Raw genomic sequence first — 27,386 nt, forward strand, 5'->3', positions numbered from 1 at the left:
GGAGGGACTAAGACAGGTAAGTTTGTGGAGTTTTTTTTGTTGAGGGGTTGCTGAGATACAGACACCAGAAGCATAAAGAAGTATTGTCGAACCCAGGGATACTACTAGGAGACGAAATCAGGAGAGTATAGAAATGTACCATTTTATTACAAAGATTCTCACAAAAATGAAAATAGTATCTCAAAAAGGAAACTAGACTACCAATCTTCACCTGCAGAATTGGGGGAGGACAGAGGGTAGGCAGTGTGAGTTTCTTGGCTCACTGGGGGCCAGTAGGAAGGTATGAGAACAGAACCAATCTAAAAATGGCTGATGTTACCTTAAGGAGCCTGGAAAGAACAGGGGGTCCCTGGAAACCCAGCCACCCCTTCTAAAATGCTCAATAAGGGCACCTTTTCAAAGCTGAGTACTTCAAGATTTTGTCCTATGGCTGCTTAAGCGTATCCCTTACACGGAGACCTGGCATCCTTTATGGTTCAAAATTAAGAATTGGGGAGAGATGGGTGGCAAGGCAGCTACTAGAAAAGCTCACCTAACAAGTGTGCCCTGAGCTCAGGGCCCTGGTTCCTGTCTAGTCCCTGGGGATATTTATATTTAATATATTTTTATATAAATACACAGAGAAATAGAAAATATAAAATCTGAGGGGTTATGGGCTAAAGGTGGGGAACTTGGCAAGAAGCCAGAACTAGAGAGGTCTGTTCAGGCCAGCTTGACCTCCTCCTTGACCCTGTGGAGAGAGAGAGCAGAGACTGGCATGAGACAACCCACCCCAGAGGCCTTGAGGCAAAAGTGGGTACAAGACTTTCACAAGACCCGGGCTGCCCAGGTGACTGCTGAGGGCTGGGGCTTCCTAGCTCTGCCTGGAACTGCAGAGAGAGACAGACTGGTCCCTGAAAGAAGCCTTTGTAAACTGGACCAGCTGTCCCTGCGCCTTCCCTCTCAGCATGGTGGGACAAAGGGGCTGGTGCTCCAATGCCAGGGGGATGACAGACAACTCCTTCCTCACCCTTTGGCTTCTTGCTTCTCCTCCTTGGTTTTCTCCTCTTCTGCGACTTCTAGAACATAAGAGTGCAAGGATTTGAAGAGTGCAGCCCCTCTGGAAAGGCCTGTGGGCTCTCCACTTACCCTAAAACCCCTTCCCCAACATTAGAGCTCACTGGACACAGAAAAGAGGAAAGCCCATCACAGGTCCTCCCAGACAGCCCTGGAGAGAACAAACAGGTCGGACCAGTTTCTCAGCCTGCTAGAGCCTGAACTCGGTGGGCGGAGGCAGCCCCCTGGGAAACGGGTAAAGCACTGGGAAAAGGGCTTGGGTGGTATGTGAGAGCCATGCTCTGACCACGGGAAGCCCAGGCGTGTCCCTGGTTCTGCAGCCTGGCAGGGCTCAATCAGCCAGTGAAGATGACGAATTGAGTTTCATTCTTTTGTGGGCCCTGCCACTTCTGGGAACCACTGAAAGGTCGAAGGAGCCAAGGAAGAGCCCCACAGGAGCTGGCAGGGCCTGCGTCAGCTCCCTCCTCCCAGTGCCCTACATAAATTCCTGCTCCAGGGCCTGGGGCTCAAGACCCAAGTCCTGGCCCAACCCAAACTCACCTTTTTTCTCTTCTGGGTCTTTCTCTTTCTCATCTTCTGTTTTGACTCTCTTGGCCTTTTTAAAGTTGGAAGAGTTTTTGCGACCACCTTCTCCCTCCTCATCAGAGTCAGAGAACTCCTCCTCACAGGCAATTCGTTTGTCCGAGGAGCAGACTGGGAGGTAATGTTAATTATGGGTTAGAGAGCAGATTCTTTATCTCAGGGTCTGCCCAGTGCTTTCCTACATGTTCCCCCAAAATACACCAAGGGAAGGACCAAGACAAGGAGGGGGAGGGAACCTTGGACTCCCTAAATTACCCCTATAGGCACAGGAACTTGGGTTTCTCAACAGGTGGGTATCTTGGGGAGCATATAGCCAGGAACAGTGCAGGGAAGTCAGAACTGCCTACAGAGTGCACAGGTACAGGCCCCCGGGGCTGGGTCTTACTCGAGATGCGCTTGTCAGGGTCTTCTTCATCCTCGTCTCCACTCTCCTCCGGAATGGCATCCTCGGGAATGGCCTGCATTTGGACCCCAGGTGCGTGGGGCAGCATTCTCAGGTTCTCAAACAGTCGCTGTCTGTGGCCAATGGTAGACATGTGGGTGACTGGGCTCTGGTCAGCGATCAACCAGAGCCTGGAATGTTCAATTGGGGGGTGGGGTGGGGTATACTCACTTGATCTTTTCCAGATACTCATTTGTATTCTGGTTGGTCATATTGGAAGGACTGATGTGAAGTTTGAAATCTGGTCCAAAGTATTCGAAGTAGTCGTTGTATGGAAGCTCTAATTGGGGCAGGGGGGTAAGAGAGTCAAGAGACCTGGCCACCAGGGGACCCCGAGAAAAGCATTTGTAGGTTTATCCCAACTATCAGAGAAGCATGCCTCCAAGATAGGGTGAGACTTGGGTACCTATAGGATTTTAATTTTTCTAAAGCCAGTCTCCAGTGTCCATACCAGTAGTGTGTGTGTGTGTGTGTCACTGAGGAGAAGGCCAAAGCCCCTCATTTAGAAAAATTTAGGCAATGCTCATTGGGAAAACCCTTACTCACTACCACAGTTACCCTACAGAGCACAGACTCCAGAGCTGTAAATAACCACTGACAATTTTGTCCAGACCAGAAGCAAGGGGGAGATGGGACAGGTCAACTGCAGGACTCAGGAAAAACTGACTGCCATGGACTGAAACATCATAACAGGACAGACAGGAGAATCAGAGTCAGAAGAGGAGAGGTTGTATAGCCAATGGGAAAGGGGCCGTGAACTTAAGGACACAAGAGCTCCAGCCTGGCCCTGGAGCTATTACCATTTGGGATCTCTGTGTCCAGGGCCACAGCTGTTTCGTATGTCCAGCACCGTGCAACATTACGAATGGTGTAGCCACCTCCTCCCAGCATCAGCATAGGCAGGTTGAAGCTCTTCACAAATTCCACACACTTGGCGTGCCCTTTGGTGGGAGAAGGAGTGCTGAGTTACAGGAGCACCCAGCAGGACCCTGCCCACCCATCCCTACACTACTCAAGTCTCACCTTTGATGGTCAAATTGAAGCAACCTAACCGATCCCCAGACAGGGAGTCGGAGCCACACTGTAAGACGACCGCACTGGGCTGGAACATCTCCATTACTTTGGACATGACCTGAAAGGACACAACCTGGTCACTACCAGCCTCAAGAAAAAGCTATGCAAGGTTCAGGTTGAAAAGTGTGGGTGCAGCACTTTTTTCTGCTCCTTATTACCCACTCCTACCTTTCCACACTCCCTCATGCTGGGTGCTGACATACAGAAAAGGGAGTACCAACTTGGGGTTCTCATTTCCCTACTTTGTTCAGTTCTCCAATTTGAAAGGATCGCCAAGAGCCTTCTAGCTTCAGTAATGCTGAACCTAAAATGGCCTCCTCATCGATTCCTGAATCTTTCCCTTCTATCTCTGCTCCAAGCTCCAGTACCACTTGCTCTAAGAAGTCTTTCTGACCCTTCACTGCATCTGCCCCATGCATTTGGTCCTACAGACTTTGAGCCTTATACTGTGAGGAACTTCACTTTCGTATACATCATTCTCACAACTAGATTCTAACTGAGGACAGAGACCATAACTCAGGCTTCTCTGTCACCCTTATTACAAGGCACGTAGTAGGCACTGGTGTTTGCTAAATAACTACCTGACCTTATTAGGTTACTACTCTAGTAATGGTTGGTTCCTTGTTGCTTACAGGTGAAGATATAACTCCCTAGCATGACATTCAAGGTTCCCTTTGAAATACTGACCCCACAAACATTTCCTACCACATCCTTCAACACTCCTCCCCGACATCATACTAGCCTACGTACTACATACTGGCACCTCTGTGCTTCTGCTGGTGCTGTTCCCTCTGCTGAATGCCACCCCTCCCCTCCAGCCCCCACCTCCTCCTTCACATAGGTAACTCCTCATTTTTCAAAGTCCAGCTCAAATGTCACCACCTCTGTGAAATCATCTCTGACTGCCCTTTCCCCAGCCTAGGCAGCAGTTTCTCTTTTGCTTCTCTGTTCATCCCTCAGAAACAGCACTGACCACATACCGCTGGGGATGTGCCTGCCTCCCACACCACAGACTAAGGTCTTCAAGGGCACAGACTGTCTTAGATATTCTTGTATCCAACAGAGGGCCTGCCCACAGAAGGCATCGATAAATATCTGGATGAATTTTGTTCCCCTAACTGGCCATACAGCAAGCAATCCAGGGTTGAAACATATCTCATCTTCCAACCAGCCCCTCAGCGGGGAGAGATCCCTGAGCTGTTCTGGGGGTGCTTTGCTACCCCTCCCTTAGACCAACCCCATTTATAACCCAGGTGACAGATAAGCCACTTACCGGCTTGAAAATGGCCTCATAGGACTCGTCATCAATCCCATCTCGGAGCGGGTAGTTAACAGCATAATACTTGCCTTTGCCAGCCCCAATATCCTAATCAAGAGGAACATTAAAGTAAAACTGAAAGATGAAGCTAGGGAGAAGTTCAAGGCTGGGGGCTGGAAGGCTAAGGAAAGAGGCAGTGGTTCTAAGAGAGATAAGCTGGGCCCATGAGGTGGGCCAGGGACAGAGCAAGTTAGTACCATTCCCCTCACTGGCAAGTCTGGCTCACGTCTCTGGACACACCACTGAGTCTGCACCCAGACTGAGAACTGCTCATGGGGCCAGAGACTGAATATCCTACCCCGCAACATGAGACCTCTCGCTTTGGCCTGTGGCAGGGGGCTTGGCCACAGAAATAACACCTACCTCATGACAACCCTTTCCCTTCCAGAGAGCTTTACTGCTCACTCCTCTACTCCCCACTCTCCTCTCTAGCGAGGTGTGGAAGGAAAGCAGAAAGGGAAGAATTCTTCAAGACTGTAAATGCTCACTTATTCTAATGTTTGCCATAGCAAACAACTGAATTATTGCCACTTTTTCACCCAGGGGCTACTGGCATGGCAAAGTGGCTGGTCTCATTGTATTCATGCTAATACATGCAGTTTAATAAATGAGCTTCCAAGGATTCTTATCCTGAGGTCCATGGACGGACTTCAGTAAGAAGTGTCTATTAACAATTCGATATTAAATGTAAAATTTCATGTACTTTTCTGAGGCGAGAGTACATAGCTTTCAGTCAGATGGTCAAAGGGGAAGGTAACCTAAAAATGTTAAGAACCCTTGAGATGGTCCATAAAGGTCTCAATTCCTAGCCCATGGGAGAGAATCTGATGTTTCTAGCCTAAAATTCATGCTGTCTGGGACATCTGAATAGTGTAATGCAACTCAGCTGTGGTCAGGAGGGAAGTGAAGTGAGTCAGGAGACCCCCATCCCTCCCAACCCTTTATGTACCATCATTCCCTTCCTCCAGAATAAGAAAAGGAAAGAGACCATGGCAGGTGTCCCAGGCTAGGGTGTGGTGGTCTGAATGGCAGTAGAGGCAGAAGGTGGTTTTTGGTGACATGAGATAGGAGAGTTAGAGCTGGCAGCTGAGGGTGAGCTGGTTGGCCCCTGAAGGGAATTCTCACCCGTAGGTCCCCAGTTCCTGGGAAGTACTCTCCATATTTATGAAAGGACACAGTCATGACTCGGTCTGTGGTATAGAAGGCCTCTTCCACGCCATCGCCGTGGTGAATATCAATGTCAATATACAGCACCCTCTGATGATACCTAGGATCAGAAGGGGGTCAGGGGGGTCTGGGGGCTCTTTGGGAGTGGGACGCGCCAAGGGCGCCAGGTCCCAGCTTACCGGGCTGGCTGCCTCCCTCAGGTATCTCTAAGCACCAGAGACGTGGAAACTGGCTGAAGGAAGGTGGAAGAGCGGCAGGGTGTCTCCAGAGGCCTGACCAAGCCGACCAAGTCCGATCTTCCTACTCTACAGCCAGGGTCAACTCCAGCCACACAGGGACACTCTGGAGGCAGGATCTGAGCAGCGCCTGCCCCTGATCTTGCCGTGGGCTCAGATCAAATCAAGACCCCGTCAAGGAGAGGATGGCCAGAGACACTCACCGAACACATCCTAGCCAGCACAATGCTAGGAAAAGCAAACTAGGGAGGCAAGCCCAAGGGAGAGGGAAGTGGGAACCTGGCCTAAGGTGCTCCTCCAAGAGACAAGGCCAGGCAGGCATACTTTAGCAGTTCCAGGATGGCCAAGACGATATCATTGACGTAACAGAAACCAGATGCTTCGGACTTCTTTGCATGGTGCAGGCCCCCAGCCCAATTCACAGCGATGTCCGTCTGCTGCTTATTAAGCTTCACGGCACTTGCTGGGCATGGGAAGAAAGAACACAAGCCTGTGACCAAGCCACACTCCCCCTTCCCCCAAGAAGCCAAGGGAACCCAGTTGAGAGGTGGGACCTACCTATTCAACAGCTGTATTCCACAGTTCACAAGCCAGTCCTCTCCCCACACCCTATTCCAACCAGGAATAAACATGATATTGGCTACTCTAAAAAAACCTGTTTTCCAAGCTGAGGGTGGTAACTCATTAGTAGGCCTTAAATTCATTTAGTGGGTCATGATTAGTATATATATATATATTTTTTTTTTTAATGAGATAGACTACAATGGAAATAACAGAATTAACAGTAATGGTAACCTTTTGTTACCTTTTTTAGCTCTTTTGTGAAACTGGCTTCGGGGTGGGTGGCGCACAGTGTGTGCACACATGTGCATGCACAACCCAGATTGCAAGTGTAAATGTATTTCTTACTGTCGTTCATGGTCAAAAAAATTTTGAAGATACCAAAGGTAGTAGAGGCTTAAAGTACAAATAGGTACAAGAAGTGAGAGAAATGCACACTCATATGTACAAGTGCATTCGTGGCAGCCTAACTTAAAACAGCAACAAAAAGAGAGCAACCTGAGGGAATCAATTATATCAACTGAAGTTGGTCTGTAACATGGAATAATTATGGAGCCACAGGAAATCATGCTATAGATTATTACAGTTAGAGAAATTTTAAAGAGGTACTAAGCAAAAAATGTAGGTGCAAAACTACATCTATATAAATCACACATTTTTGTAAAATATAGATGTATATATGTTATGCCCAGATACATGCACACAGAAAAAAGAATGGATGTACAAACATCAAAATGGTAATGATGGTTATCTGTGGACAGTGTGATTGTAGGCATTTTTCTTCCTATGCACTTCTTTGTTTTCTGAGATTATATTGTGAGGCAGTAGGAAGTAGGGAGGAAAGAAAACAATGATCATAGAAAAATAAATATTTGTTAAGAAGGAGTAGAGTAATCCTGGAGGTAATCTAGAAATTACTAATGGAAGCGAGAGATATGTGGAGAGTATTTCTGGCCTCTAAAGGTAATTACCATGCTCTTTTGTAAGACACAGATGATGACACTTCCCATTTTTATAGCACTTTGCAGTTCAAAAATTGCTTGTAAGTATAGCATCTCAGTAACCCCATGAGGTCCGCAGGGAATTCCTGTACACAGGATGTCTTGGTAGGAGAGGACAGTCAAGGACACCTGTCTGTACCATGTCAGATTGAACCTGGGCCGGGACTGGGCCAGAAGGACATTTTAAAAACCTAAGGTGAAAACCCACAGGACCATTTCACACGGTCACAGCTCAGCCCCACTGGGATAGCGGCCTAACAGACAGACCTCCCAGCACAACCCAGCGCAGCCCTTGAGAAGGGATGTATATTCCTTACCCACAGAGCCACCAGTAGACAGCTGACAGAACTCAAACAGGCCATCAAATACTGGACAGTCCTCACCAACGTTGACTTGAAAAACATAAGCAGAAGGTTAGTTTCCACAATTTCCTTTAGGTTTTATTTACATATTTATGAGCTGATGGAAAAAACACAGAATCTGGATTCAGAAGACCTGGCTTCTCGTCTAGGCTCTTCTATGTAATGGCCGTGTGAGCGCGTCACGTAACTTTCCTGAGCCTTGGCTCGGTATCTATAACAAGCAATAATGACACCCACCTCACCCAACTGTTGAGAAGATTGACAGAAATCCTACATGGGGAAGCATTTAGCAAGTAAGTACTTGGAAAATGTTGGCTCATTCCTGAGGGAGAAAAATTTAGCCTCTTACTCCACTGTGGGTTCGTTCCTGGACCTCACTGCAGCTGACCAGCAAGGAACAGAAATCCATGCTATCACCAACTAAATGCGTAACAGTGTGCCAGACACTGTGCTAAATGCTTTAAATACCTGATGACACTTATCCTCACACAACTTCTGAAGTAGGATGTGGTCATGTTTTACAAATGGGGAAACAAGCTCACAGAGGAGATCTGCCAGTAAGTGGCAGAGGCGGTATTCAAGCGTTTGGTCTGTCTAAAAGCCTATGAAAATATACGCTGGACTTTTCCCCCGTAATTTCATATAGACAATCTCACATGATTCTCCTAACAACCCATAAAAGCTGGACAAGACAAATATCAGCCCCACTGTGCAGAGGATCAAACAGATGTGGAGAAGTTAAGCGACTTGCCCAAGGTTATAGAACCAGGCAGTGGCAGAACCAGAGTCCAGGTGTCTTGACTCCCACAGTCCAGTGCTTTTTCTACTACACCAAGTGACAACTGGAGTAAGGTTATTTCAGGCCTAAAGGGGTAAAAGTACAAACTAACACGTAATGAGGAAACACATGCAAACAAAAATGCAAATGAAATGAAAAAGACAGGATGGGAAGCACACCTGAAGGTTGTAGACTCAGAGCTAGAGAGGAACCTTATGGCTCCAAGTCTCCTCTCACAGAAAAGGAAAACTGCTGAGACATCAATGATACACAGAAGTTAGAGGCAGGGGTGGGGCTAGATCCTTGTTCTCTTGCCCCAGCCTTCCCACTGCACCCACTATTATCCACAGGGGTTCCCAAAGCAGAACATGGAGGAGGAGCTCTAGGATGAGGCAGGCAGGACAGCCCAGCTTGGACTGTAGTAGCCTCTTGAGACACAGCTGAAGCTCAAGATTGGCAATAACCGCAAGAGTTACCAACTCTGGCACTGGCACTGTCCTAAACTTGGAGGATGCCCTGGTCTGGTGCCCTGCCAAGAAAAGTGCTCTGAGGAAGTGTGGCGTGCACGAAGGGGTGAGCAGTGGGCAGCTCTCTCCCCCACTTAACAGGTAAACACTGGGAGGCTGTGTCAATAAGAACTTTGCTCCCTAAGGCTAAGTTATTTATTTATCCACTGGCAATCAATTTCCCCCTCTGGCTACTTCCTCCTTCGGTGAGTTTGGCCTGCCTGGGTTTCCAAAGCTTTGCTTATACTCCTGTTTGGGATGTGGGGCCCCCATGAGACTAAACCGGTATTTTAGAAACAGGGAAAAAAGTATTTTCCTTCAGGCCTTAAACCAACATGTAGCTCAAATGGCCAGCCCATTATTCCCAGCCGAATGGAGCTGCGTGATTACAGATGGAAGAAGGGTAAAATGGGAGAGCAGACCTTCGCGTGGGCTAATCTGTGAAGCAAGGGAGGACTTTAATACGAGTTTTCCCTCTTCCCACTATAAATACTTTTCTCATTCTTAGGCTGGCTTTAGACTGAATGGGAGCAATACTGGGTGAGAGATGGCGAAGCAGACATAGGTGGAGAAGGCAGTATAAAGTCTATTGCAGAAAGAGATGCATGGGATTAAACACTGACTTCAGGATGGTGCTTAAGCCTTGGGGGGGGGCTCGTAATTTGGTGGAGGTGGGAGTAGAAGAGAAAGGGCATGTGATCTAGGAGATGCACCCGGGGGGCTTCAACTGTACTGGTAATGTTTTATTTCTTAGGGTGATTGTGGGGACATGGATGTTCATTATATTATTTTTACACTTTTTTTGCTATGTCTGAAATATTTCATATGCAGCATATTTTAAAATACTCCAGAATTAAGAGACTAGATTTCCATTCTCCATTCTACCACTATCTTGTATGACCCTGGGAAAGTCCATTCACCTCCCTGGGTCTCAGTTTATATATCTATAAAATGGACAAGAATGCCCCTAAATTTACCACCGTAAGTCCCTTTTATCATGTTTCTATCATGGGCCTCATGTTCTGATAGACTATCTGTCAAAAAAACGGCATTTATTCATGTTCCCATTTTCAATTCTTAAATACTAGGTCAGAACTTCTCATTAAGATTCTCAAAGTGACCACAAAGCATTTAAATTATATGCTAGCCAGGAGCAAGGAAACCTTATTTATTTGCTCTTATTACAGGTATAACTTCCTAGGTCAGGTGTTGGTAAATACTGAAAAAGAGTTCAGCTTTTATATCGCTGTTATTATTTCTGTAGACAACCCTGATTATAAAGCACTGCCCTAAGTGACACCTCTCTAGAACCTTCTCTTTTTTTTTTAATTTATTATTTTTTGGGGGGGAAGGAATTAGGTTTATTTACTTTTAGAGGAGGTACTGGGGATTGAACCCAGGATCTCCTGCATGCTAAGCTAAGCATATGCTCTACCTCTTGAGCTATACCCTCCCCTCTAGAACTTCCTGAATCAAGTCAGTAAGGTGCCTTGAAGTCCTTAGAAAGCCTCGTTCTTCCTACCCCCACCTTCAATGAGAGAAAATCTCAGACCTAATTTTTTCATGCACAACTTGAGAAAGCCGATTTCAAGAAAACTGGAGCAGACTGGGAGCCAGAGCCAAACCTGTGCCTTCCCAAGGGCCTAATATGTTGTCTGCCTTGACAGATTTGAAAATAGCTAAGGAGAGCAAAAGCTACCACTTACTGATAGTCGGTACTTTAAATACATTATCTTACTTATCCCCCAACTTCCATTATGAAATAGGCACTATTGCCTTCCTTTTTTTTAATTTTTTTTTGGGGGGGTGGTCATTAGGTCTACTTATTTATTATTTGTGTTTTTTTTTTTAATGGAGGTTCTGGGGATTGAACCCAGGACCTCATGCATGCTAAGTATGCGCTCTACTATTTCAGCTATACTCCCCCACCTTGTCTCCTTTTTAAAGGGAAAACAAGGCTCTGAGAGGCTAGGGGATTACTTAAGAACACACAGCTAAGTGGCAGAGCTAAAGGATTCAAATCAAGATATCAAAGTTCATTCTCTTGCTTCAATACCAAGTTGCTTCTCTAATGAGAGCCCTCTCTGCTGATAGTGGAGCCTGATTGCTGGCCTAAATAAGTTATGGAAACCCCTAAAGCCATCTAGTGCAAAGGAATGAAACTGCCTCACCTTGGAAGGAAACAGGACCCTGCCAATTCAGACAGTAAATACTTCACTTAGATGGGGCAGCAGCTCCTGGAGTTGTGGGTGGCAAAAAAGCTTAATGCTTCAGAAAAGGTCTCTGCGGTTCTGTAATCATTACCACTGCACAATTATTGTAACAAATAACCTTGGAAATCAGACTACCTTGTGGCCAGTAGCAACAAAAACGTGCCACAGATTTCCTGATAGCTCAAAATAAGCTATAAAATAAACTAATCAAAACTTCTGGACAACACTGTTACATTGTTTGATTATGAGATCTTAGGTGCTAAGAAATATTTTATAAAATAACACAAGGGAGAAATCAGATATGACAGTTTCTTCCTAAATTTCAACATATTTTTCCCTCACAGCTAAAATAATCCTGATAATTCCTATAAACAGAGTGTGGCTTCTGAGATGGGACCTGTTCTGAGTTTCAAGTCCCAGGGAACACGGGTAGAATCACCTCAACTCGAAGGTTACATCATAGAGAGTCTATTCTAAAGTGGTGCTAAATTCTCAATTAATATGCACAAAGTAAGAGTAGTTACAGTTGCATGGAATGACATCCAGTTCATTTTACAAAAGAAAAATCTTAGGGGAAGTGACTTGCCCAGTCAGCTAAAGAGTCAGAGCTGGGACCTGTATCTCCTGTCTCCCCCTCCACGTCAGTGCTTTCTCCATTACAACAATTACAGTTTGGGGGGTATAGTGTTGTGAACCAAACTGGACAAAGTTCAATCTCTATTCCTTACAATCAGGAAATAAGGAAAACCAAACTTGAGAAAAAAGAAGCACTTTGGCACCCTTATTACAAAGCAGGGAAAATCAGGTGTCAGCTGAATAGGGGACACAAGGGAAGGCAGGGTGAGCCTCTCTAACTGAAGGGCGATCCAACTGGGGGCTTGAGAGTAGGGAGGAAACAGAATGGACTTACATCTCTGCATCTGCTTGCTGTATTCAGACATGTTATCTGGGCGGATGGAGCGCAAGAATTTAATGTAGTCATCACTGTGGTACTTGGTCATCTCCTCAGCATTGGCTTTGTGGGGGCGCTAGAGGGCAGAGGGGAGAAAGAGCATGTTATTCTTGACCACTGCCAGTCTTCACTCAGCACTGAGCACTGAGCTATACGGAATAAAAAAAATTACTGATCAGATTCAGGTCTCAAGAAACTCACAACCCAGGTAAGCAAATAAGATTATCAAGAGATATTCAGTATCTCAAGATCTAGACTGCAACTCAAGCTCATTGCTTAGGCAAATCTGCTTTTTTTTGTTGTTTTTCATTTTAAAAAATTGTTTTTAAGTTTTTAATTGTGGTGGTGGCAAGTCTATCTCTTGAGCCTCAGTTTCATTGACTAAACAGGGATAATGACATCTACCACACAGGGAAGTTGTGAGAATTGGGTGAGACTGTTATATATCTCTTTGTAAGCTGTAAAGCACTTTACAAATTATTACTTCTTTTTAGTATTAAATATAATATATAATTATGGGCCAAATGGCTCTTAGAGTTCAAAAAGGAGTGATTAGTAATAACTGAAACAGATGAGAAACCCTATATAAATCATCATCACACCAACAATTCTGCTCACATCCTCCCCATTAAAACTTCCTTGACATAGTAACTTCCTGATTATCACAACATTCTGATTTACCCTCACCTTTTTAAAAAACTCTCTTCTCTTCCTCTCATCCCTTAAAGGTGGGTCTCCTTCAAAGATAACCCTCTTCTTTTCTAATTACCAGTACTTCTGTAGTTTATAAAGCATTTTTAATACACTAACATTAATTGTGTTTACTCTGTGCCAGCCACTGTTTCAGGCACTTTATATGCTATCTCATATGATCCTCACAACAATCTTTTAAAGCTCATACTATGATTATCTTTACTTTACAATAAGGAAACTACAGTAGAGAGGGGTTAAATGTAATTTACTCAAGGTTACACAGCTAGTAAGCTGGACTAGGAACCCAGAGGTCTGGCTCCAGGTACTATTTAACTCTCTTTTAATCCTCACTTAATATAATGAGGAATATTAAGACTGAAAGACAGATACTGCTTTATTAAAAACACCCATAGTGAAAGAAGCAAGATCTGGCTCCAAATACTAAGTTGTTTTTACTATACTAAGCCCTTATCCTCTTGGCAATGTCATCAAAGCCTCTGCTTTGACTATCCCGTCTACATAGGTGACTGCCCAGATTCTCACTCCATCTTTATCTCTGTTCTGAGCTCCAGATTCACAGTTCAAACAACTTTCCAACCAGCCCCACTCACGAACCCTAGAGGCACTTCAAATTCAACTGGACATGACTTGTTGAGAGCCTAGAGGCATTCAAATTTAACTTAACTTCCAGAACTTCTCTTAGGCTATTTTTGTTAGTGATACCAACATCCACTCCTGCTGAAAACCGAAGTGTCATCTTTAACTCTGTCCTCTCCTGACTTCCATTTCACTCCACTGCCAATCCCTTTCATTGTATCTCTGTCATCTCAATTGCATCCACCACCTTATTTCTCCTATGTGCTTCTTTCCCAGGTTTCCTATTCTCACCACCACCCATTCAGTTGCTCAAGACAGACATCAAATCTGTCTACTTCCATCCCCAGGCCACCACATTCTGGCTTGGATCATGGCAACAATCTCCTAACTGGTATTCCACTCTCAACCGTAACAACTGTGAATCTGTTCTCAATCCTACAGCCAGAGTAATCTGTCTAAAATTCAAACTGAATCATGTCACTCCCCTCTAAAAACCTGTCAGCAGCTTCATTACTCACAAGATCAAGCTTAAACTCTTTAACCTGGCTTGAAAAATCAAAATAGTAGAGTCCCTGCTCACTTCTCTAGAATCCCTCTAAATATTTTATGCTGTAGCCCAAATTTAAAGCACTTATAAGAGTCAGGAAGTTTAGCTAACTTGGTGCTTAAAACAAATAAAATACTAGTGAGCACAGGGCAAGCCTTTACACAGCTCTAGCTGACTGCTGCCATGAAGGAATCTGGGCCCGACTGCCAGATCTACTCTGAGGCCAGGAGGAGGCCTGTCTTCATTCTAAGAAAATAGCACAGACTCCTGGCACTTAGCAGATGCTCAATAAATATCTGTTGTCCTAATAAATTAACTCTCATTGGGATTATTTTTTGGCCTCCTAATTGGTTCCATTTATATCCAGCCTTATCCTCTTCCAAACTATCTTCCATAATGGTGTCACAAAAATCTTTAAAAAGTCAATGTCCTCTAAAACATTCAATGGCACAAGAAAAGATTCTAAATTCTAACATGGTAATCAAGAAACTTTGCAAGGTTCCATTTCCAATCTAACTCCTCCCTACCCGCTTTTGTAAATATTATACTCTAGACAAACAACCCTTCCTCAACAAGACCTAGAGAGCTTCCCACCTCAGTGTCTGTGATCACGCCTTCCTACCATTTGACATTCATCCCTATCCCAAGAGTCTGAAAGACAAAACCCATCTCAAAAACCGCCTCTTTTACAAAGTAAAAGCAAATCTCACCCTAAGAACCCATCTTCATCCCAGGCCACAAAGTTCCAAGAAACATGACCTCACAATCAAAAAAAGCACACGAGGAAACAAAAGCGCCAGGAATGAGAGCCCACAGAAACAACCAATAGCAGAATCAGATCTGCAGGGGCCTTAGATATATGTTTAAATAAAAAAGAACTGCATTGCAATTCCATACACTAGCAAATAATTTTAAAATAAATGAGATGTAATTTATGGTAGCATTAAAAAAATGAAGTACTTGGAAAAAAAATCTAAAAGATGTACATCACCTTTATAGAGAAAATTATAAAACTTTGTATTAATAGCCCAAATCTCAACTGCCCATCTACAATAGCATGGATAAGTTGTGGAATAATCTGCAATTAAATACTATACAGCAATTAATATAAACAAGCTACAGCTACACACACAAAATGTATACTGTATAATTTCACTTATATCAAGTTCAGCAAAATTAAATTATTTAGGTGTGGATAATTAGGTATTTAAATTATGATGAAGAGCAAGGAGGCAATTAACAGAAAAGTTAGGATTCTAGTTACCTCTGGGGAAAGAGGCTGGAATTAGGAAGGGACACATGTAGGTTTCTGAGGTACTGGCAATGTCCTATTTCTTGAAATAGTTGGTGTTTACACGTACGTTTACTTTATATCAATTTTATATCAATGTGTTAAATTGCACATTTGTTTTATGTACTTTTCTGTACATGTGTTATATTTCACAGTAAAGAAGCTAAAGGAAACCTTTATATGAGACATTTAAAAAGACCTAAATAAATGGCGATATACCATGTTCATGGATTCAAAGAGTTAATATTCTCAAAATATGAATTCTCCCTAAGCTAATGAATAGACTCAATGAAATTTCAACCAATATCCCAGTAGATTTATTTGTAGCACTTGATGAGTTAACTCTAAAATTTATACAGAAGTACAAAGAGCAAATAGCAAGTCACTTTTTCTTTTTTTTTTTTAAGAATAACAAGGTGGGAGGACTTGTGCTACTAGATATGAAGACTTAATAAAAAGCTATTATAATTAACCCACTGTGGTACTGGCATATGGGGCAATAAACAGACCAAGTCAACAGAACATAGAGCCGAGAACCAGACTCATACATAGTACCCGGCATAAAGTAGGTGCTTAATAAGTATTTGTGCAATTAATTAATAAATATGGACATTTCATATATAAAAGTGGTGGCACTTAGATTAGGAGGGAAACAATAGACTTTTCAATAAATTAGGTAGGACTATATGGGGGAAAAAATTTCAGTGGATTCCCTACTTCAAACCTTATTAAAAAAATCAATTCTAGATATAGTAAATACCTGTGTGTGAAAAGCAAACCTACAAAGATTTTAAAAGATTAACATAGAAGAATACTTTATGGGTTGGGAAGGATTTCTTAAGACATAAAAAGCACTTATAAAAGAAACAATAAATATGGCTATATTAAAATTATCTCTGTTCATTAAAGACACATTAGATTGAAAAACAAAACCAGAGTAGAAAATATTTATAGCAATATACTAACAATGAAGTATATATACCAAAATATATAAAGTACTGTTACGAATTGGTAAGAAAAAGAAAGGCAAACAACCCAAGAGGAAAATGGGCAAAAGAAATGAAGACATTTCACAGTAGAGGACATACAAATGGCTAATAAACATATAAAGAGATACTCAGTTTCACTGGTCACTAGCAAAATGCAAATCAAGACCACAACTACATATCGTTTTTTTCATCCATTTGATTGGCAAAATTTAAAGTCTAATTCCAAATGTAGTAGAGGATGTGAATCAGGGTATCTCTTACACATTGCCAGTTTATTCAACCACACTGAAAAACACTTGGCATTTAATATTCACATACCCGATTGTCCAGCAATTCCACTCCTAGAGAAATAGCCCCAAGAAAATTTTACATGTATGCACTAAGAGACATGTACAAGAATATTCATAGTCCTAATATTTAAAGCTTAGATACAAATTAAGATCATAGGTCAATGGATAAATTGCAGTATACTAACATGATAAAATATTATTCAGCAGAGAAAAATGAAAGAATTCAGGTGGATAGATTTTACAAATACAACAGTGAGATAAAAGCAAGTCCCAGAAGACTATACATAGCATGAGACCTTTTTCAAAAAGTCAAAAACAAGTAAATGAATACTATACATTGTTTAGGCACATGCACACATGATAAACATAGGAGAATAATATGATAAGCAAGAGAATGACAAACATGAAATTTAGAACAGTGGGATGTAGGAATATAGATGTTCATTGCACTATTAAAATATTTAAGTAAAAAATGAATGAATAAATAAAAAAATTTTTAAAAAGAAGGCCAAGCATGAACCTTCTTTTGATGCTTATAAGCCAGAGATAATGAGTAACCCAATTCTGTGTATCTGAGGTCCTATTAAAACAAAAAGAAAACAAAAACCAGACAATCAAAAAGAAAAATACATAGAAGGCTTGAACAGGAACTTCAATGGGGAAATCTGTAAAAAGATCCTCGACCTCACTAGTAACCAGGGAAATACAAATTAAAGTAGTAAGATACCATTTCATGTATATCTAAACTGGCCAAAAAAATGTAAACATGACAAAATCAAGTGCTGGCAAGGACTTGGAGCAACTGCAATTCTACATTGGTGGCAACTGGAAACCATTCTGGCATTACCTAATAAGGGTGACTGTGCATACATCCTGACCCAGCAACTCTACTCCTAGTACATCCCTTAGTGAAACTCTACAGCACATGTGCACCAAGGAACATGTTTAAGAATGTTCACAGCAGCAGTGTTTGTAATAGCTCAAAACTAGAAACAAATCAAATGCCCACTAACAATAAAATAGACAACTTGTAGTATATTCTTTCCATGAAATACAGTGAAAATAAATACAGCTACATGTATCAACATGAATGACTCTCAGGAACATGTTGAGGAAAACAGGAAAGTCACATAATAAATACTGTATGGCTCTATTTACATAACATTCAAACATGTAAAACTGAAAAATGTATTTTTTAAGAATATATACTGATAAACTTATAAAGAAAAGGAAATAATAAACCCCCAAGTTCAGGGCAGAGATTAACTCTGGGGAAGAAGAAAGGATCAGGGAAGGACATACAGGGGCTTTAGCAGCCATGAAAATATTCCTTTTCTTAAACTAGGTAGTATTAATTATAATGTGATTCTTTATACCCTACATATATTTTATAAAAATTCTACTCAATATTTTATAAAGACATTAAAAAAAAAAGAACAGAGGCAATGAATAAGAAGCCTGCAAATATACAAAATTAGCATCCAAGGCAAGGAAGAGAACAGGATTCTTAACTATGTAAATAGGAAGGTGCCTGGATGAAAAGTGAGGAATTAGGTTCTGGGAGAGACTAATTAAATGTGTAGAGACGGAATTGGAGGAGGAGGCGAGGAGGAAGCAAGGAGGATGACATCACGTAAAAAAAGACTCCAACGTGCCTCCTTCAGGTAAAGAAACAGAATACAGCAACTTCTATGAGAAGTCTAGGGAGCTTCTTTCAGGACTGACTCTCAAAAGCCATCACTTTCAGGACAGACACTAAAATAAATGGTTGTTTGTGCTTTGCGAAAGGGATGCTAGGATTATAGCCCAGAGAAGAGAGAGGACAAAGGGATGAATGCAGAGAAACACTGTTGGGGGAAGAGGACTAAAGATTTAAACTTAATAAAGAGGTAGAACCAGAGAAGGAAAAAGATCACGTGAAAGAGAACAATGTCTAGAGATTTCAGAAAAAGATTATACTGGGGTTTTGCTCCAGAAGTTTACAACAAGAATACCACACAAATGAAGTAACCACCAATAAAGTATTATTATCTCCTATGACAGCCACTGTTGGTTGTTTCCCAAAAAGCCATTCTCCCCCTTCTTGTTAACAGATTTCAATTTGGTGCATGTTAAGGTACCCAGCCCCAAGGGTCAAATGTGATTAGTCTAAGCCAATTGCTGGTGAATGGTCTAAGAATGGCAAATGACCCAATGAGATTTAAGGGGAAATCTGTTAGGAAGCTTGTAAAGGAACGGTTTTGCCTCTTTAATTAAAAAAAATACAGTGTAGGGTGAGGGCAGTGGAAAGTAATCCAAATTAGGGTTGTTACAAGGATTACATGAAATAACAAGTAGCCTTGGCTTCGTCCCTAACAATCTACAATAAATGTTAGTTCATTTTGCCTCCCACTTAAAGGTAGGACCCATTTTTAAATATTAATATCACTCATAGAGGTTAAAATAGTCCCTGCGGTATGACAAGAACTCAAAAAAACATATGTTGAATAAAAGAAAAAAGAAACAGTGCTTGAGGTAACTTTGAAAATGAGTAAGATATGACTGGGCAGAGTAAATAATCCTCCCAATCACGATGGGGTGGAAAGAGGCAGAATCTGATCTGACTGCCTTGGAGGGGGAGTGGCAGGAAAGGAGGCAAGCCGAGGCCAGATCAGCCTGGTGCAGACGCACAAGCTACAGGCAGCTCCTTAAGGCCCTGGTGCATACTATTCCATATTCAGACATCTCTTTTATCTAAATGCTAGCTGGCTCCCTAGAGTCCCTGAGAACCTCTGCTAACTTTCATGTTTTTCATTCCCAGATGCCCTTCACACCTAAAAATGCTCTCTGGTCCCAAGACCCGTCTGATCCTCTGTCTACCTCCCTTCCTCGCTTCCCCAGCTGCCTCCAGTGGCTCGGGACATGACATGACCATCTCGGACAGAAAACTCATCTTTCAGTCTCTAGAATTGTGAGGAAGGATACTGTTGTTGTGAGGTTACCTAAGCTGTCAGTACAGACTTTAACAACAGACTCTTACATGCTAATCATAAGGCAACGCAGGCTACCAGCCCCTCTTTTAATTTTCTCATTTGGACCCTTGGAACAGCCTCCTAACTGACCTCCCTGCTTCTAAAATGCATGCCTATTCCACTCTCTCTCATTTAAAATACTTCATTTGTTCTTCACAGACTCCAAACAAGGTTCAAACTGGGAACCTCCGGACCAAATATGGTCTACAGATATACTCACGTATTTTTGTTTGTACAAACAAACTTGGGCCAACATTTTAAACCTGGGAGATTTTACATAACAATCTAGAGTGCTGGCTCCTCTTTAAAAACTGGTAGGTGAGGCAAAAATCATCAGCTAGAGCTGAGTCAAGAGCTTAGACAGTCTATATTCTCAAGTATTAGAGACTTGGCACCTAGTTCAACAAGGTCTCGATCACTTTTTTTTTTTTTGGTATTGGACTTTTTTTGACCCTGGCCCAGCAGAGTAGCTAAGTATAATATATCCAACCACTGCTGACCTTTCCACCTCCAGCTCGATTTGCTTACACCTGTGAACTTTACACACAGCAATACCTACACACTGAATTACTTATATTTTCCCCAAACACACCGTATTTTTCTTAGCTCTCTGCCTTTTTGTATACATTCTTCTCTTGGCCTGGTCTGCCAGTCCCCTCCTGAAATCCAGGCTAAATTCTATTCAATCTTTAAAGCACTGCTCAGATATCACCTCTAGAAAACATTCCAAGGCTCCCTCCTTCACTCCTCATTATCTCTGCATCTTACATATTTTTTAATTGTTGCACTTACACACTGTTGTACAATTTATCTGTGTACATGTCAGTCTCCAGCACTAGAGTAAGCTCCTTAAAAATGAGGATCTCTGGCGGGAGGGTCTAGCTCAGTGGTAGAGTGCATGCTAAGCATGCACGAGGTCCTGGGTTCAATTCCCATTACTTCCATTAACAAATAAATAAAACCTAATTACCTCCCCCCTCTCCTTCCAAAAAAAACCACAGAGGATCTCTATCATTTACAGTATCTGCCAAAGAACAGCCAGCCAACACATGTGATAAATGAGTAGTTGAAAAAATAAGATAATGAATGACATATGGGGAACCAGAGCTGACGAGGGGTGAAGCTCCCAGTAACTCACATAGATTTCCATTTTTCGGTAGAGACCATAATTAAGCAGCAAATTGTGAGTCATGCGGATTCGGTGAGGCTTCATTGGGTGGCCTTGTCCATAATAGTAATTTCCAACATCCCCTGAAGAAAAAAGAGTGACGGTTTCAGTGACACAGTTAGACACACACTCCCAGGAGAACCCACCAATTTTTACAACAAACTTCCGGGCAAACTCTCTGGTTCATTCTAGGCTCCAAGATTCTCACCCACCTCAAGGAAGGGTAACTCCAAAAGAAAACAAAAATAGCAGGGGACTCCAGTGAGGTCAGCACTTAAGGATGTCAGTCTAGCCTAGTTTCTTCCCCTGAAACTCACAGGCACTAGTGTGAGGGGGCCATTCCAAAGCTACTGGGGAACAGCAGCCAGTGAGGTGACTCACCTCACCATATCTCCAGTGAATTCACTCCCACAACAGAAAAGTAACCATCAATACTGAGAAATTATTGTGAGTCGCAGTTCACCTCTTTGTGTTTTTCCACCTAGGCAATTTCTTTTTACTTTTAATTTATACACAATTTAAAAAGCTTCATTATGTGGTTCCCAATTCCACTGTAGATTAGAAGTAGCAGTTTAAATAAAAGAGAAAGAAAAGTCATAAAAAGTAGATACAATTTTTTCTTTTGGTGGGGGGAGATAATTGGATTTATTTGTTTGTTTTTGGGGGAGGTACTGGGTACTGAACCCAGGGCCTTGTGCATTCTAGACATGCACTCAGCATGCACTCTAACGCTTGAGCTATAGCCTCCCCCCGACAATTTGTTGAAGTGTAGAGTGTTCTGGACCATTTAATGGGCCATAAGCATGCAATACACAGTTCATTAACTCCTAGGTTCAGTCTCTGTATTGTAATTGATACAATAATAAATTTATAGCAGGATAATCTCAAATCATCATTAAATGATTAATTTATGTTTGATATACTTCTGTTAAAAGTAGAAGATATAAAAAGTACACTTTTGAACTGTTATCCAAACTGGTTTTATATATATATATAAACACGTAAGGAGTGAAGTGAACCCTTAGCTGTCTGGAAACTTGATTGTACAGAATTCTTTTTCTATGGGTTCCAAATAGACAAACTGTAGCTAAAACTATTGGTTGCCTCTCTGGCATCCATCCCATCCTTCTCCCATTATGTAGTAGCCATCCTCTTAGTGGGACTGACACATCTCTTGCTCCAGAGAAAGGCTTTGCTTGGCCTAAGCTAACACAGTTCACCTCTTGCACATTGTGACACTTTATGGTGTCAAAACACATTCACATTCGTTTTCTTACTGGATTCTCACAATACCCCGTAAGATAGTTAGGACCGGGAGTATTCTCATTTTATAGATAAAAAAACTAAACTCATCATCTCTTGCTTCATCTATAGTAAGAGCCTTCTAATTGGTCCCTCTGCCTTCAATTCAAACTATCTGCCACACTATCACAAGTTATTTTCCTAACACACAGCTTTGATAGCATCACCCCCCTGCTCAGAAATCCTTTATGGTCCCCCATACCTACAGGATAAAAAATAAAGAACAACTTCAGTAACCTGGCATTCAAGGACTTTCTTAATCTACTTTTCCAGCTTCCTACCACCACCCTACCCTACCACACACACACTGCTCTAGACCTGAGTAGGCAAACTATGGCCCTCGGGCCAAATACAACTAGCTGCCTGTTTTCTGGATACATGATGTTACTGGAACACAACCATGCCCATTAGTTTACATATTGTCTATGGCTGCTTTCAGATCATAATGGCAGAGTTGGGTAATTAAACAGTTACCAGAGACCCACCCATATGGCACACAAAGCCTAAAATATTTACTATCTGCCCCTTTACAGAAAGTTTGCCAATCTCTGCTGTAAACACACTAGATTATTATTAGCTTCCTGAACATGGCATTCACCTCCACACCAAAGTATCCTGTGCCTTTGACCTGGAATGTCCTTTCTTCTCTGATGATCTTCATACTACAAAACCAAGCTCAAGCTCCAAACATATTTATGATCAGAACAAATGGTCTCGTCCTCTGCATGCAGTTTTGTATATAGCATTTAATCTTGTTTTGTATCTGAATTATTTACATATATATTTTATAAGTCTAGTGCTCCTCAAAGGCAACGACGAATACGCCCTGTACATCACAGAGGCTCAATAAAGATTCAAGGAATTGAACTGAGACTCAGAGAAGTTAAGTGCCTGCTCAAGATCACACAGCTAATGAGTGATCTGGGAGTCAACCCTTCTAGTTCCAAATCCAGTATGCTAAAAGCTACTTGGGATTTCCCAGGTACCTGTATCAGTTTGTACTTAATCTGGAGGGCTCTATGAGTCTAGTTGGTAGAAAGTTCCCAGAACAGTATTTCAAAATCACATGAACTACACACCCAAAGATCTCTCCTTGGAAGTCCATCAGGATGAGGCAGATCTTTCAGCACCAGTGAAAAAAAGGTCCCAACCTCTTATGTACTGTGATTTGGTAATTCCAGAAACAGGCTTCATTCCAGGGAGCAATGCACTGTGGGGAATGCCACCAATAGCATCCATGCCACACTCCAATTCTCTCTGGCATAGACATGGCCTAGGATAATCCGAAACTTCTAAACAGCTGGATATTTAGGGTCTCATCCTCTTCTCTCCCTTTTTAAATAAACCTTATTTTTTGAAAGAATTCTAGATATACAGAAGAATTGCAAAGTAAAGAGTTCTTAGATACTCCACATCCAGTTTCCTCTATTATTAACATTTTACATTAGTAGAATAACTAAAAGTCCATACTTTATTCAGATTTCCTTAGTTTTTACCGAATGTCCTTTCATCCTCTTCTCTTAATCTTAGTGAAGCCTCCGAGGGCAGGAACTGTGCTCTCAGCCAGAGTCACAAGCCAGAGCATTGCATGCAGTGGCATTCAATAGGGACCCTGTCCCATACAGACACAGACTTTAAGATGCAGTAGCAGGGAAGGTAGGCAGAAAAGTTTGTTCCCAGGGCTCTTCAGACAACCTTATCAACATTGGGATGGGAGAACAGGTTCTCAAGGCATTTGCTGAGACATTCAGATGCAGACCGAATTTCTGGGCAGTCAGAAGTCACACGGTCATTACTATGTTATATAACTGAATTCCTGGGCATGGGCCTTGATCCCTAGCAACTCCCTTGCCTATGAACCCTGAATCCAACCAAGGTTGAGACCCGGGAAACTGAGATAACTTACCTAGAAGGCTAAGGGGGCACCTGAGGTTTGGGCCTATAGACACCATCCTTTCCTTAACAGTTTTTAATCAGGTTGCTGAGAGATTTTAAAAGAAATAATCCTAGATACATTTGGCCCTCCCTATCCACTATGCAGAAGCCTGGATAAGAACAGGTTCCTAAGAAAGGGGTGGGGGGGGTTCCTGTACTATGCCATTTTATATAAGGAACTTGAACATCTTTTGCAGGGGTCCTAGAACCAATTCCACCCCACACACCCCTGCAGCTCTCCTCTAACCCTGCCCCGTGGATACTGAGGGACCACTGTACTACTTTTAAACTTTTAAAGAGCTTATCTCACTATTCTGATAGTTTTTCAGTGTTTCATAGGAGAGTGGCCTGAACCTTGGAAAGGTAATGTGACTTGCCCAATACTTCAAAGCTTCTGAGTGGCAGAGCCAAATCTAAGTCCCAAACTAGTGACCTCACTGCAAAATTCACAAGTAGTTTCTCAAAAAGTAAGAAATGTCCCTTGTCTAAAGACTGAAGTCTTTCTACTTTTTCTCTTTTTGAACTGAGTGTGGAGATCACAAAACTGTGCAAACTAATACGGCTACAAAGTCACAGACTTCAGCCTCAAATGGGCCCTTACCACTGCCCAGCAACTCTTCCCAATTTATTTTCTGGCTCCTTCTTTCATAACAGCTATTTAATAGCTGTCTCTCTTCAAGACTCCTACATTACTAACTGCCCTCCCCCTACTCACAGGAAAAGGAATATTCTCTTACCTCATCTTGAAAACCCCCTCCACTTTCTCCCCATCTTCTCCCCTTCAAACTTATCTACCTTGGAACTTGTTCTTGCCACTTACCCTCTCGTTCCGATGGAACTTCCTGGTGGAAGGCTAGTGTACCTCCCTATGCTCTAGTTTCCATCTCACCTGGTCTCCTCAGGAACCCTCATAATTACTAGCCCTTCTCTCCAATGTCTTCACCCTCTCTCTCTGGCTATTTTCCATAAGAATTTGCAAATAGTCAGCTCTCAGCCACTACATCTCCTCTTTATCAACAATCCTCCCTCTGCTCCAACAAGCTTCCTTTAAAAAGAGTCCAACCTGATGTCTTCTCTTCACTCATCCATTCATTCAAGCTACTGCAATTTAGCTTCAGTTCCAAACCCTGTACAGGAAACGGTTCTTGCCAAGACTTGGCCACTACCTCCCTATTTTGGCTTCTATTACCCAACACTTTCTGGTTCACTTATGTCTCTGGTCATTCTATCCGTATCTTTATCCAGTTAATCAGCAAGTATTTATTCACAACTTATTATGAGTTAGGCACTGTCTTGGGGACCGAGCATACAAAGGCAGACAAGACATGATCCCCTTCCCTAAGGAGCTTATTATCTGTAAGAAGTAAGAACAAATGGGCAATTCCAATACACAGTGACAAGTGCTATGACAAGGGAGTACTGAGCATAAAGAACACTAGATTTTTTCTCATCCACTTCCTTAGAATTTCACCCTGGATCCTCACCTCTTTCCATCCTATACAACTTCCTGTATAGGATGCGGGGGTGATCGCATCCTCTTCCATAACTAAAATTACCACTATATGTATGCATGCTGACAGCTACTAAAAATGTCTGTCTTCTCATTTGTCTTCTAAATTGCAGACCTGAATCACCAATTGCCTACTGGACACCTCTAGTCGGATATCCCCCAGACATCTCAACAAGTATTTCTTTAAAAAATGAAACCCTAAGTTATCAACTGACATGGCCTTCTCCAAACACTCAGCATCAAACTGCCCAAACGAGAAACCTTGTCTTCTTCCTCACTCTTCCATTCATGAATTTAATCTCTGTCCCAGATGATAGTTCTAAGGTATAAATCTGATGATGTCACTAACCTGCATACAACTTCAATGATTCACAGGGCTCTCAGAATAAAGTCCAACTTCCTTAGGGTAGTGTGCCCCACCCTTCATGATCTGGTCCGCATTTACTTCTCCAGTCTCATCACTTGCAACTTTTCCCTCACCCCTGCTCCCTACTTTCTAACAGTGTATCCTCAAATCTATGCCTCCACCACACTGTACATTTTAAAGGTGCTGTCCTCTCTCACCTTTCAGCTTTCTGTTATCTTTGCCCTTCCTAGGCCTGGCTAATAACTCCCATTCTTCAGGTCCTAACTGAGATGGCACCTCCTTCCCTGACACCTCAGGCTGGGCGGGTGCTTCTCTGTGCTCCCAGAACCCTCTGAGAGCTGTCCTTCCTCTCAGCCTCATAGTGGAGAGCAGTCTCTCCAGACTGAGAGGAAGATGGCAGTGCCTTGATCGTCACACAGCCCCAGCCCCTAAACACTACCTAGAACAGCTGCTCAACAGATTTCTGTTCAATGAAAAAGTCTTTTAACAGGTTGTATCCTTCTTTTCTCAACCCCAGAGGTCCCATTTCCCAGCAGCAACTGCAGGCACCGCTGGGAGACAGGGGGAGGGGAGCTGGTGACCACTAGGTGGTGAACCTTGCAGGCCTCTCATCGGAACAGATGAGGAAGGAAAGGAACAGTGAGAGATCTTCAGATTCTCAGCAGGAACATGTCATCCTGCAACCTTCTCGATCAAGTTCTGCCTCCCCTCTTGGACTCAGCCTCCCCTCTAGGAGGCCCCCTCAAACTCCACAGCCGACTTCTCCAGAATTCCCCACCAAGGTGACCTCAGGCTTCCCCGGGCCACCCTCTCGGCCTCGGCCTCGGTCTCCTTCCTCAGCTCCGACCTCCTTCCCCTTAGCCTCCTCTCTCAGCCTCGACCTCCTTCCCCCCAGCCTCCTCCCTCAAGCTCCACCTCCTTTCCTCTTAGCCTCCTCCCCCAGCCCCGACCTCTTTTCGGCCTCCGCCCTCAGCCTCGACCTCCTTCTCTCAGCCTCCACCTCCTTCTCGCAGCCTCGTCCTCCTGCCAGCCTCCTCCCTCAGCCTCTCCCCAACGTCTCAGCCTCCCCCCTCGGATCTCCCAGGCTCCCACTCCTGGATCCGGCCCGGCCCCGGCCCCGCCCCCGCCTCCGGCGCAAGGACGGTGCTCACCATCGTAGTAGTAACAGACTTTCCTCCTGGTGCCCTGAGTCTGCGCCATTTTGCTCGCGTCCTATCCCTCCCGTCAGTCGGTCCGTCTACCCTCCCGCCAGCGGCTCTGCTCAGCGTCGGACCCAGCAGGGAGGGGGCGGGCCTCCAGCGGGCTCCGCCCGTCCCCGCCCGGGCTCACCTATAGCCGCGCAGCCCGGGCACCGCTCCAGCCAATCAGCGGCGCCGGGACGGCCCGGAACTCGGCGGGGGGCAAGGGCAGCCCGGCGAGGCCGCCCAGGGCCCCCTGG

The 27,386-nt window shown here is 43.3% G+C and overlaps 1 protein-coding gene across 1 annotated transcript; it reads right to left on the reverse strand.

The window, feature by feature from the left end:
- Window positions 1-117: 117 nt before the first annotated feature.
- HDAC1 (histone deacetylase 1) lies at window positions 118-27,255 on the reverse strand. Its single transcript, XM_010976074.3, has 14 exons — window positions 27,100-27,255; window positions 20,805-20,917; window positions 12,207-12,324; window positions 7,755-7,829; window positions 6,200-6,338; window positions 5,598-5,739; window positions 4,428-4,520; window positions 3,104-3,212; window positions 2,881-3,021; window positions 2,252-2,360; window positions 2,024-2,154; window positions 1,597-1,749; window positions 1,010-1,058; window positions 118-730 (listed from the first exon to the last, which is right to left on the reverse strand). Exons 1-14 carry the CDS (start codon window positions 27,146-27,148, stop codon window positions 703-705), a joined length of 1,449 nt encoding a protein of 482 aa, XP_010974376.1. The 5' UTR covers window positions 27,149-27,255; the 3' UTR covers window positions 118-702.
- Window positions 27,256-27,386: the final 131 nt, after the last annotated feature.

This window comes from Camelus dromedarius, chromosome 14 (genome assembly GCF_036321535.1).
Source record: "Camelus dromedarius isolate mCamDro1 chromosome 14, mCamDro1.pat, whole genome shotgun sequence".
In the NCBI taxonomy this organism is placed as follows: domain Eukaryota; kingdom Metazoa; phylum Chordata; class Mammalia; order Artiodactyla; family Camelidae; genus Camelus; species Camelus dromedarius.